At 38.2% G+C, this 12,917-nt stretch overlaps 1 protein-coding gene across 1 annotated transcript; it reads right to left on the reverse strand.

The window, feature by feature from the left end:
- Window positions 1-562: 562 nt before the first annotated feature.
- znf592 (zinc finger protein 592) lies at window positions 563-9,273 on the reverse strand. The gene is made up of 9 exons (XM_065283103.2): window positions 8,423-9,273; window positions 6,115-8,320; window positions 5,853-6,031; window positions 3,901-4,074; window positions 3,656-3,800; window positions 1,810-2,079; window positions 1,569-1,681; window positions 1,313-1,454; window positions 563-1,048 (listed from the first exon to the last, which is right to left on the reverse strand). Exons 2-9 carry the CDS (start codon window positions 8,299-8,301, stop codon window positions 563-565), a joined length of 3,696 nt encoding a protein of 1,231 aa, XP_065139175.1. The 5' UTR covers window positions 8,302-8,320; window positions 8,423-9,273.
- Between the last annotated feature and the right edge of the window lie 3,644 nt (window positions 9,274-12,917).

A 12,917-nucleotide genomic window follows, 5' to 3' on the forward strand; every position in this document is an offset into this window, starting at 1 on the left:
ACATTTATCATCAGGCATGCCCTTCCTTCAAGACAATCATAACACAACAAGCACCACCAAAAACTGACCATCAAAAGTATTAACTAAATTCATCAGCATTTTCCCCTGTTGACATATTTGGTGACCCTGAAAACAGTCAAAGTATTACAAAACTTTCCAACATATGGCTAGAAAATGAAACATGCGTAACAATTCATGATAGATTTGAAATGAACAAAGACATAGAGTTGTTCTGTAGATAAACAATGTAACCCCCTGACACGGTGCTTTTGAAATTATATGAAAATAAATTATGATTAACCACATACATAAGAAAGACATACAGATCAAAGTAAGACACAATAAAAAGTGACGATTAATTGCATGTATCCAACCGTTTTATGTTAATGCAATCTGTTTTATAATATTTTTATAAGCATTTTGAGATATAATATTTCACTGTAAGGCAACATGTTTGCTGTACCACATTTATTAGCTGCATATTCAGCTATAGGGCATGTTTGCCCATCATTGTTTGCAATCACGTTAATTAGCAGCTTTCCATGTAAAGTGTTCTCGTTTTTCAGGTCTTATCTTCCTGAACAAATCCACTTGTTTCTGATGTCTGTGTGATGCTGCAAGCACGGTCTATGGACTTATGGGTCACGGACTTACTGTAGTTTACTTCTGTGGACAGGAGAGTTAATTTTGGCAGAAGAGGTACAAGTTTTCTTTCACCTCTCAAGTCAGTTGAGTTTACTCCTTTTCGATTTGCTACCTCATTTTTAGAGTCCTTCTGCTCCTCTTGTTCTTTGACCTTATGCACAATGAAGAGATGCCTGCTGAGCGCTTGCCGAGATGTGAAACAAAGGCCGCAATACTGGCACTGGGGCGTGTCACTGTCAGTTCTGTGTTGAGGTATGTGCTCCTGAAACTGCGCTTGGTCTTCAGAGGTAAAGCCACATTTGGCACAGCGATTAAGTGGCTTAAGACGCTTGGCAGGAGAACAATATGATGTTCCTGCTTTTGCTGTCTTTCCATTGGCCTCCTCTGCTCTTCTTTTCAGCCTCTGAAAGAAGAACAGGAAGCTGCATTTAGACATTCAAAAATATAGCTCTGTCAGGGAAATTCCTCATACCCCTTGAACATTATGTGATATGTAATAAAATCAGAATTGTGTGCTGAATAAGAAAAAAAAATTGTGCATGGAATATTTATAAGAAAAAAATTCTTTGTAAGAAGTTTCCAGTGTAGATTCACTCATACAACCCAAGTTTTGTAAACAAAATGTATTTTGCGATTCTCTTGGACAAAATAGGTATTTTGTGATTACCTCGCTTGTAGTTTTTCCCACCTCCTGAGATGCCAACTTTGCCATCTGGCTGAAATCTGGATTTTTGATTCCATGCATCAAGCTGATGTGATTCTTCAGCATAGAGTGTTTAGTAAAGGTTATGTTCTCATTTGTACAGTACCTTCAGGAAAGTGTACAAAACGAAGTCAGACTTTTAAAAACAAAACAAAAACAATGATAAAGAAAGCTGATGAACGTTAAATCTTCTAAATGTTTAGTGACGTCTTAGCTTTACCAGCATGTATAAACTTTCTTTTTCCCATCATGGTCACTGCGAACATGTCGTCTAAGACTCAAGGGTGAATTGAAGGATCTTTCGCACAGTCGACATGGATGTTTCTTCACAGACTGCACAACAAATTTTTTTTTTAAATACAATAAACTAGAGCAATACAAAAATATGGTAAACAAAAAAACCAGCCAAAGCAGTAAAAAGGTTTAAACACATTTTAATAAAAAAAAATAATGGAGCTCACCTTTCCATGGCTGGTCTTCATATGACTGATGTAGGCCTCTCTGTCTGCGACCCACAGTAGACATTCTGCACAGGTCCAACCAGCGTTCTTCACACTATGTCCACTATTTGACCTCCGTGCCGCAGAGCTCTCTCTAACTTTAATGCAGGCCTCATTAGCAGGTTTGGTGGACCTTGGTTGAAGGTTTTGTGATGACACTGTATCACAGAAAGATGTTGTCTCTGTTTTGCTTTTCTCAGCTTCACCTTTGATAACTTTAACATGAACACCCTGATCATAAGAGAGACAACTTAATTATTTAATAGCAACACAGGAGACAACATTAGCTAAGTGACTTAAAGGCGGGGTGCACGATCTCTGAAAGCCAATGTTGACATTTGAAATCACCTAAACAAACACGCCCCTACCCCAACAGAATCGGGACCTTCTGTTGATAGACCCGTCCCACACATACGCAACCCAGGCAACAATGTTGGTTAGTAGATATGCCCCTTACTGCTGATTGGCTACAAGTGTGTTTCGGTACTCGGCCCGACTCCCCGTTTTTCAAAAATCGTGCACCTCGCCCTTAAAGAAATAAAAATTCTCATTATTTACTCATCCTCATGTTGATGAAGATTAAAACAGAATCAACAGAATTTGAACACTTAAACAGAAGATACGAAATACAAAAAAATCTGAGACTGACATTTTTATCTTGTTTGCATGTTGATTTGGGAGGACTATATAGCCACACTTGAATTACTAGACTGTCTTTAAGCAACATATAATTGGTCAAAATTTGGTTTAATTCATTTATACACACCAGGAAAACTTTACCCTGCAAGAAGGAACCTATCAAATCCCCCTGCCTTACGCTGGGTACCAAAAGATAATTCGGGCTGATTTTGTGCCGATATCTCCCCCTTCCGACAATCCTAGCTATGTCCTGATTATCTTGATGGTTCTACAGATTATTTTATCAGATTCTCCCTTGGTGTGATGTGTGTTAAGAGTGCCCAAACCTGATCAGAAGAACGTTGGAGCCGCCCGGAACGCAAATATTAAACATCTTTAATATTTAAAATCAGAAATCCTGATGTGTGCGGGGAACCTTGAGGACAAACTGTGCATGCTTTTGAGATTATCACGTGAAACGAAACAATATCCAATCAAAAAGCAAGATGATGGAAGGCGGAAGCAGTCATGGTGCAGCACAAAGTGAAGTTCTACAGTCTCCATGACTTTACCCAAACCCTTTTCTTTTTTCCCTTCATCATTCCAAACACTATCATTGAAATTTCTTCCTGCATATTGTCCGCCATGCTTATTCTGAAGTCTGGCGAGATTTTGCAAGATTTCCTGTGTTCACAGTCGAGACTGGTTGAAAATCTGTCTGTGTGTGGTGTGCTGTCTTTGACACATGATGCCACACCACACACACTATAGGTGCAAAACGGTTAAATCTAGGATTTTTTTATCCTCATGTTTGTGGTGTATCACATTTTAAAAATCTTATAAAATGTAAAAAATCTTTTGGTGTGTACCCAGCATTAAACAAAATCAAAGATGAGTCAATGATGAATTTTAACTACACCTAACTGCGCCCCTCAGCAATGTGCAATAAAAGCAGTTGCTCCATATCACCACACAGAACACAATGAACTTTCGAGAGCGACTACCAATAAAAGCGAGCAGTGGAGTTCACATCACCTGTCTCTCGTCAGTTACTGCAGTGGATGGTACTCATTTGTTTAAGAAAACCAGAATTAGAAACGCCTCCTAATTGAAAGAGACGGGCGACATACAGCGAGAAAGCCGCTGGTGGTTTGAAAGGAGCGTAATGGCAATAAAAGAAGATACAAACCTTGAAATGTTGCACCAGAAGTATCTTCTCTGGGAAAAATGATGTGCACTTTGGACACTTGAACACACAAATACGATGATGGCAATGTTGATACAACAGCTGTTTTCTCTTAAAGACGGTTTCACAGGAACACTTGCAGATCACTCTGTACAGAAAACATCAAGAAAAATCACTCCCAAGCAACTTTTTAAGACAGGTCTAAGATCACCTACACTGACTGAGTATAAAAAGAGAGAGGCACTTACTGATGGTCAGGTTCACTGCCACCATGCTTGCTTTTCACATGCGCCAGACAGCCATCAGAAGATTTGAAGGCTACAGGACAGATAGTACATTTATAGAAGACCTGACAATGTTTGTCCTCAATGTGACTCTTCAAGAGGGATAGTGACATGAAAAGCATTTCACAATGCAGACACCTGCAAGAAATTGCATTTAGGTGATAAACAACACAAAATATATTTTTATACGTTTATTCAGGGCTTGACATTAAGCATTGTCATGTGGTTGTCCTTCGGTCAAGTAAATTTGTCATTCAATTAAAAGAAAAAGTGTCCGGAGACAAAAGTACAATGTTTGCCATGTTAATTTGGTTGGTATATAGAGCAAAGGCTATATCACAAATAAAAGCAAATTTTATTATTTATTTTGCATTGACTTTTCAGTTTTCCCACAGATTTACAGTTTATTTGTGGAGGAACATTAGACGGATGGATGGGTGAATAATGGGTAGCTAATATGTGGTCAGGTAGGATGCGGAGCAGCGCGCAAGTTACAAAATTTAACTGTGGTAGTGTGCATGCCTTTTTACTTTAAATGATATTACACAGTGCACGAAAATAGTCCACTGCTATTAAAAGTTACTAAGGGGACTATTTCGGGCACTGCGTAATATCATTGCGCCTGCTGCAGACATGGTACGGCAACAAAGTCCTTGATTATTATGCCGAAATGAGAGTATAGTTCCTAGCCATATCGGCCTAGAAAATCGCAACTTTTAATTTTCCGTTGGTCTTAGTACACGATGTAAGTACAGGTTATTTTTGAGCGCAATGCTAATGGTCTAATCAGATTCAATGGATTATGCTAAGTAGGGTTGCCGCGATGACGTAATTTTCCCACCGGTTAATCGGCGCGTCACAAACTCGGTGATCCCGGTGTCACCGAGTAGGAGGGGCTTATAAATGCGCATGCAGACGTGCACATTTTACTTTCACTTTTGAATTACGCAACTGTTTAAATGCAGCGCTTGCGTAAGCTGCGTTAAATCGCCTATGAATTTGCGTGCAATTCGAGTGCAACAGCTGGTTTACTTAAGTCCTTGAGTCAATGTGCGCAGGTAATTCTCAAAGAACCCGCCAGTCCCAAGCAGACCAACCGGCTACTTCTCCATAAAAGCGCGGCTTGAATGATGGGTTTAATATTTTTCTTGATGAAAAACACAACAACAAAACGATCTCGCTTATATTAAACATCATATATGTATATTATAACAAAAATGAGTAAGCACGCAGCTTCTGTCATCATCTGGTCAGTCAGCTCACCTTGCAAACTCAGAAATAAATGAAATCTGACACCTGCTGCTCTGTGACGCGACGCGCGTTCAGCTCCGCTGGATTCAGACAACAAACACATTCAGTTGTAAGTGTTTGGTCTCTCTAACAAAACTAAATGATTTAATTACACGAAAATATCAAAACGACGGTGAAAGACGGTGTCGCGGTGGGCAAGTGATATAACCGGTGAGAGGCTAAAGCACCGGTTATCACCGTTTCACCGACTATCGCGGCAAGCCTAATGCTAAGCTATGCTAAAAGTGGTACCGCCAGACCTGGAGATTAGCTGAATTGATTCCAAAATGGTGAAAATCAAATATTTAACTGGAATGAGCTGGAAAATTAGCCTATTTTCAAAAAAGTGGAGTGTCCCTTTAAGTATAATCAGGCTTAAATGAGGGGTCAGGGATGCAGCAGAGTGACTGAAGTCATGGGGGTGTGTACAAAAACCAGTCATGTGAAATGAGGTCGAGCTTAAATCTGTATGTGGCGGTCAGCTTAGATTTTCTTTAGAAGTTACTTTTACAGTCGGGCAAGTAAAATTATTTCTCACTTGCCCATCTAAAACATTCCCTTGGCTCTGACAAGCGTTAATGTCGAGCCCTGTTATTGCTATGGAGGTCAAAGTTAGAGTTACTTACGAGTATCCGATTTTGCGGGCATAATGAAGACAATTCTCCTTTACATGCTTTTGGATATCCACAGAACGACTGAGTGCCCCACACTCAGGGCAGCAATAAGGAGATTTATGTGTGTGAATGCGCTGATGAGCCATGTAGCTGCACTTGTTTGGTAGCAGCATTGAGCAAACCTTGCACATCTGCATTAGAAGTGAAAAAGACATAAGCACAAAACAAAACTGAATTTATTAATAAATAAAACACAAAATAATAGTTTACTCACCAGACCTTCAGAATCCACTGATATTCTCTGATAGTGTCCTGCAAGAGCTGTGTAGTCTGACATTTGTTTATTGCAATCCAGGCATTTGAACCCATGTCTAATAACTCTGTCAGAATAAAGAGGCAAGACCACTTGGTTTTTGCATGACTCTGTTCTGTTGTTCTCACAAGGTATCTGATTCTTCAACTGCATAGGTTTGGTGGGCGCCAACATCTGCTCAACATCAATGGGCTTCATAAACAACTGAGTGCACTGCATCACCATGCCTTTGTTCTTGTGATCTCGGGCATGTGCCAGAAGAGCACATTTGTTAAAAAACACCAATGTTTTAGAGCAGTGGGTACATGCTACTTCAATATGCACGCTCCTTCGACTATAATGGTAAGCGAGACTCTTTTCCAGCCCAAAGGCGTCTCCACATTCTAGACAGCAATAGCCTTGTGGTGGTAGCTTGATATTGCTGCCCGGAGGTGGACTCAGGTCAGGAACGTATGTTGGCACGGGGTTCGAATAATTCAATAGTCTGTTTAAAGTTCCAGCTGCAGTATTTGGGGTAACAGCCCGTGCGTTTGGGGAGACTTTTTTGACTTGATGCACTAAGGGTACAGAACTACACACCGCTGAAGATGATAACCGAGAGCGGTCTTGTCTGTTGCTGGAAGATCTTGCTGTAACTGAAGCAGCCACACTGTGAGGGACTAGATTTAGGTTAGCTAAGTGTAATGCTTTTGGAAGGTAATTTGTATTAGCCAAAGAGCCCATCTGAGCAGCATTGGCCTTCCTCTGCTTATTCCCTCCTTGTGTTGTCTTTAGTACATGATCATTATTTTGGGATTGAGGTTTCTTTACGCTCCTTACCGATTTGCTACCCAATAAATCCGTCTTTGAGGCCTCCTGCTTTCCATCTTCAAAAATGACCTCAGAAACGATATCATTTGAACGATACACAGGCAATGTTTTAGAGAAGGCATCTTCAACTGAGGACTGAGATATTGGAGATGATCCAAAAGGTGACTGGAAATCTTCAGTTTCAGAGTCCGGCAATATGCTTGTGACAGTACGTTTAATTTCTCCAGATGATGTTTTGATTGTCTTTATTCTGACTCTTGGTATTGCCGGAGGTGAGCCGGCAGCAACAGCTGGAGACGCTTTACCACTGCTATCACTGCATATGCTCATGGGGCTGTCAGGCTGTCTTGCGAAACGTTTCACCACCTCAAGAGGACTCCTAGGGCTCCTGGGTGATATGGGTATTTTTGGACTAAATTTTATTGGATCTTTTGAGGTTACTGGATTGTTTTGCTCACTTGGATCCCTTTTGGCATTCAGGGACGCTAATGCATCTAAACAAGAAGACAACCTAGAGGTATAAGCTTTGACACACGTGCGAGAAGAAGAAATGTTTGTCTCGGGGGTTGGATACGCATTTGTTCCAAAATCTTCAGCGTTGTCTTTCTTAGTGACTGAATCAAGACATGTTTCTATTGTATCTTTATCATCTTTGAAACTTTCTCTGAAAGAGGAGTCATCATCATTCCTAACATCATCCATATTTTTAGAACCAAGATTTTTTTCATGGGACTTATACGTCTGACTGCACGCTTGTAATTTTCCATGACTGTCTAACATAGGAAAAGCTGAAGATGTAAAGAGTGAATCATTTGGGAAGTATGGAGATTTTGGATGGTCATCAATTCCATTGCTCTGAACATCTTCAGACTCTGGACTAGATATGGGGCTAAACTGAGGAACTGACCTTAAGATAGTGGGATTTTTTTCAGGGCTCTTTTCCGAGAAACGTTCTGGACAGTTTCCATTGACAGAAGCTGTATCCAGCTTTGGATAACTGATGGGATGAGTCTCAATATGATGTGTCTCTAGTGAGCCTGCAGAAGTCTTGAACCCATTTTGCAAAAGGTGTCCCAAATGTGAGCCCTCTTTCTCCACAAGATGTTCATAAGAGTCTTGGCGGCTGGTGTTTTTTACTATAACACTGACAGCAGGGGCATCTGCTGTAGGGTGAGGGATCAAAGCTGTGGCATCCATACACATGTCCGAGTGCTTCAGATGTCCCTCTCCCTCATCATGATGCTCCTGTATGGCCTCTTTGACACCCAGACTGGTCGCATCAGGGATGTCAAAGGCGGCCAAAAGATCATCAAAATCAGGGGTCTTCATATCACCCATGTTTGAGGACTTTAAAAACCTATAAAATACAAAATATATAATTATATACAGATATGGTACATGCCTTTTTTTATTAATGCATGCAATAAATGCTGAAGGCAAAACAAAGACTTATATTTACCATTTGATTCCTGATTAATTCATCTCAGCAGTTGATGGGTGTTAAGAGTCTCCATCAGTATATTTTTCTGTACTATACTGACACTTGTAGAACCTTCCATATTAACTTATCAGTCCACCAACTCAAACAATTGGTGGTATGGTTAGGAAAACTTTAGCACCTTTCCTTTTAGCATTTCACCATAATATTACTGTTTCTGACACAATTTCAAATTACTTTTAGCAAGTCAAGTCTACTTTGCTTTCTAGTTAGCTAGCTTGTCAATCACATAAAATGATTTTATTAACCTGTACAGAGAATAGTATTTAAACCATAGCATATATTTAACTGTCATTACTTAAATAAGTCATGCAATTGCAGAGAAGTTAGCTTTTCGAGCGAGGTTGTACGAAGCTAGCTTTAGCTTATATGCTAACTAAGAAAACAAACCCTCGACAAGCTAATAATCCCTTTTATACATTCTTCACAGATAAATTCGTCCCGTTTCACTCCGTAACATACAGTATGACATTTCTGTCATGTGTTAAGTTATAAAAATGGGCGCGAGAGTTTTCATGAAACAAGCAAAGCAGCCCGTACTGACAGACGCTTTAGCTGTGCTGTCGGGTGCGCGCTTGACTAGCAGCTTGCATGCCAGTTTTGTAAATAACGCAATCCTGTCCTATTTGTACAACAGTACAGACATCAACAGCCAAACACGCTTTTTAAAACAACTTTTAAAAGGCATGCAAATGGTTGCTCAAGTAAGCGTCCAGTCTTTTTTGAGTTGTGAGGTTTATAAAGTGAGTTGTTTACAGTTGTCCGATGTCTGTGCTAGCTAACAGCTCTCTCTCCTTCCTGTGTGTGAACGAGGAGGACCCCGCTCAAAGCCTCATATGGAGGATGTGTCAAATTCTACCGAGCTGCCTAACTAGACAGCAGTTTTGGACAGTTTAGTAAGACTTCGAATCTAACGTTGTTCAGTTTTCAAGAAGAATTTGATAGGCTATTCCAAAAAGGGAGAATCTTTAACCTGAAAAAAAATGATGCACTTTTGTTCAAAGGGATAGATGCACAGGGATAAAATGTTGCACACTGAATATAACTCAAATTTCTAAGAAGTGTGCAAGTTTCAAAGTAATTTTATAGAAGTTATACTCTTTGATGCGTCTTCACGGTTAAATTTAGAATAATTTTTAGTCTTTTTAACCTATTTGTTATACATAGGATTTAAACAAGCAGAAAACATTAAGTATGTTACAGCAATAGTGTAATTTATGTTGTTATATAGCCTACCCAGAATGGTTGAATGTTTCTGATTGGTTAACAGACATTCTAAAGGTGTGCGTTATTTTTCAGTTAACACAAAAATCACTAAGTTTTTAAACATCGATTGTAGGCTATGCCTATTCTTTATTCGCTGACAGTGTCTTTCTAAATCAGAACTAACCTTGTTATTTTAATCATAATAGTTCTAGTGCTGCCTCACGATTAGTCGCGTACGGAAGAGGATTAGGGCCACTGGTGAAAAAATATTTGAATTCTGACTTTATTCTCAGAATTCTGACTTTATTCTCAGAATTCTGACTTTATTCTCAGAATTCTGACTTTAATCTCAGAATTCTGACTTTATTCTCAGAATTCTGACTTTAATCTCAGAATTCAGAATTCTGACTTAATCTCAGAATTCAGATTTCTGACTTTAATCTCAGAATTCTGACTTAATCTCAGAATTCTGACTTTAATCTCAGAATTCTGACTTTAAAGGGGACATATTATGAGATATTTTTTAAGAGGTAAACTAAGTCTTAATCTAGGTCCGAGCAAAAGTGTGCCGTTTTGGGTGTGTCATTTAAAATGCAAATGAGCGGCTGAAGTGCAAACACTGATCACAATGATGGTGGTTTGTTGTAATTGAAACTCAATTGTGCTGTCAAGTCCTTCTTTTCTCTCTCTTTCTCTTTGAACTAAATGGCAGTGCTGTGGTTGGATAGTGCAGATAAAGGGGACGGTATTACCTTATTCTGACATCACAATAAGAGCCAAATTACAATGACCTATTTTTTCACATGCTTGGAAAGAATGATTTACCAAAACTAAGTTACTGGGTTGATCTTTTTCACATTTTCTAGGTTGATAGAAGCACTGGGGACACAATTATAGCAGTTAAACATGGAAAAAGTCAGATTTTCATAATATGTCCCCTTTAAACTCAGAATTCAAATATTTTTTTCACCAGTGGCCCTAATCCTCTTCCGTACAGTACACACACATATATTATGTCAACAAAAACTTTTATTCTGCAAATGATTAGTCTTAATCGTGAGGCAGCACTAAATAGTTCATGTAATATGTGCAGTAGTGTAATTAAGTTTTTCATTTTCTTTACATTTTGCTAATCCGCTGGGTGGAAACTGAGTAGTAAACTTTCAGTAATGCTGCACATACATATTATTCTAACAGGGGAATTATTTAATAGATTTTGAGGTATTTTTGATTGTATTATGAATAGCCTACTTTAGGATTATTTATTAGATATAAAACTGAACTGAGACATAGACTTTGAGAGGGTGGAAATCTTTGTATCTAGAAAACAGATAGCTGTCCGAAGAAACAGCCCAGATAAAGTCCTGAGGGTTAATGTACTGACAATATGTAAATGTGTATAAATGATGTCATTACTAGAATTGTCATGACTAATTCTTGTGATAAAATTCAATACTGCAGTTAAATATATAGGGTTAAATTAACACAAAATAATTATTGCACAATCAGTTTCAGGTTCAAGGAAAGACAGTGATCTTTTTTTTTTACTATATTTGTGTTTTGTATATGAAAGAAGTAGATGCTTCTTCCAAAGTTTTCTTTATTATTTACTCTTTATTGATATTAGTAAGTAGACTCTGGGGATCAACCCACAGAGAATTTTTGAATTGGTAAATACTTTTGGGGTAGTCAGTATTATTGGACAGAATATTGCTAGTTGTTCAGCATTTGTTTTCCATGACAACTCCATGTGTGATCTTCTCTTTAAGCATTCTTGCATTCATGTGAAATAAAAGCTTAAATTAAAGTGAAGCAGCACTGTTCTGCTGCATTAATTCTAATTTTCTCCTTTCTGTTTTTCTGTGTTTCTGATCTGGTGACACATGAAATGTAAATCGACACTGTGTCTACATATGTTATTTTTATACTCGCCTTACATAATCTTCTAAATGTGTTTATCAGTTTTATTCTCCATTATCAGTCTGCAGATAGTTTTTATTTATGTTAATTTTGATTATTATTCATTTAAATTTATTTAAATTATACTGTTCCTCTTTGTGCAAGGTTAATGCAATCATTAATATTAAATACACTGTGCCCTTAAGATAGTTTTGGAGTGACAATTTCTTTAGGTAAAGAAAATCTGAAAATAGACAATAACTCTGTGCCAATACATACAAAGACAAACAATCTGAATGAATGCAATCTGACCTGCGTTCTCATGTCTGCAAGACTCCAAGATGTTATAAATCAGTCAGATATTTGAGCTGTAGGAGATGGCAGGAGTGGAAAGCATTACCAGTTGAGTCAACAATGGAAGGTGGAAACATTTGAAATGTTTTTTGAATTCACATTTCCTCACCACGAGAGATAATCTGGCTGAATCATAAAGCACCAAGGAACAGAAGTGGTATAACAAATCAATCATAATCTCTGTAATTTATTCTGAGGACAGTACATATGCAGCAAAGACTTTGATGATGTCACTGAATCACGCTTCAACAAAGCACATAAAATGCCTTCATCAATATCTTTTAATGTATTTTGTACACATCAACTTCAATAAAATGCAGCGATGAACACCGAAGTCTATTTAGATGCCAGAATGCGTCATCTTCTTTTACCTAAAAAGGAATTAAGCCCCATTTAATTTTACGAGGATGCAAAGAGGCAGTCATTAATTCAACAGATTGTAATGCCTAATGATTGTATTAAGTTTTATCATTTGTGTTCTGTAAACGTCACAAGCCTTCTGTGAAACCATATGATAGGTAATCATTGTTTTTGTGAGAGAACATCTCTGCAATAACAACAAAATCTCCCTTTTCAAAATGAATATAATAACTTTCTTTATGAAATTTCTCTTCTGCTATAAGCAGTGATACCTCAAATACCCTATTGCATCAAATCACTGTTATATAAGTCACATATTTACCAGTAAGAAACATGCTGTACGCACTCCATTTGTTTTATTACTAGGCTATAGGCCTTCTCTAAAGTGTACAACACTGACATCTTGTGCCCAAATTGTGTGAAAGTTAAAGTTTCATAAGAGAGCAATATCAACAGCTCAATTCTTCATAAACTCACATATTAGAGAAGGCCATGCATGCATCACAACATTTCTTTGTTACTACTTTGTGTCTTTCTATCTCTGCTCCTCTGCAAATAAGGAGGAGCTTTATTGTAATAAATGATAAAAAGATGCTGTTTCATGACAACTGTGTGTAGTCAGCATTGACTAGTGATC

Source organism: Paramisgurnus dabryanus, chromosome 9, assembly GCF_030506205.2.
Source record: "Paramisgurnus dabryanus chromosome 9, PD_genome_1.1, whole genome shotgun sequence".
Classification (NCBI taxonomy): domain Eukaryota; kingdom Metazoa; phylum Chordata; class Actinopteri; order Cypriniformes; family Cobitidae; genus Paramisgurnus; species Paramisgurnus dabryanus.

What these genes read in the sequence shown, in the direction of transcription:
- znf592 (XM_065283103.2), bottom strand. Translation starts at nt 8,301, where the DNA reads ATGGGTGATATGAAGACCCCTGATTTTGATGATCTTTTGGCCGCCTTT. An exon ending in TTCTGGTGCAACATTTCAAG is followed by an intron (nt 2,080 to 3,655) that starts GTTTGTATCTTC and finishes TCTTATGATCAG; the next exon opens with GGTGTTCATGTTAAAGTTAT. An exon ending in TGGGAAAAACTACAAGCGAG is followed by an intron (nt 1,049 to 1,312) that starts GTAATCACAAAA and finishes TTCTTCTTTCAG; the next exon opens with AGGCTGAAAAGAAGAGCAGA.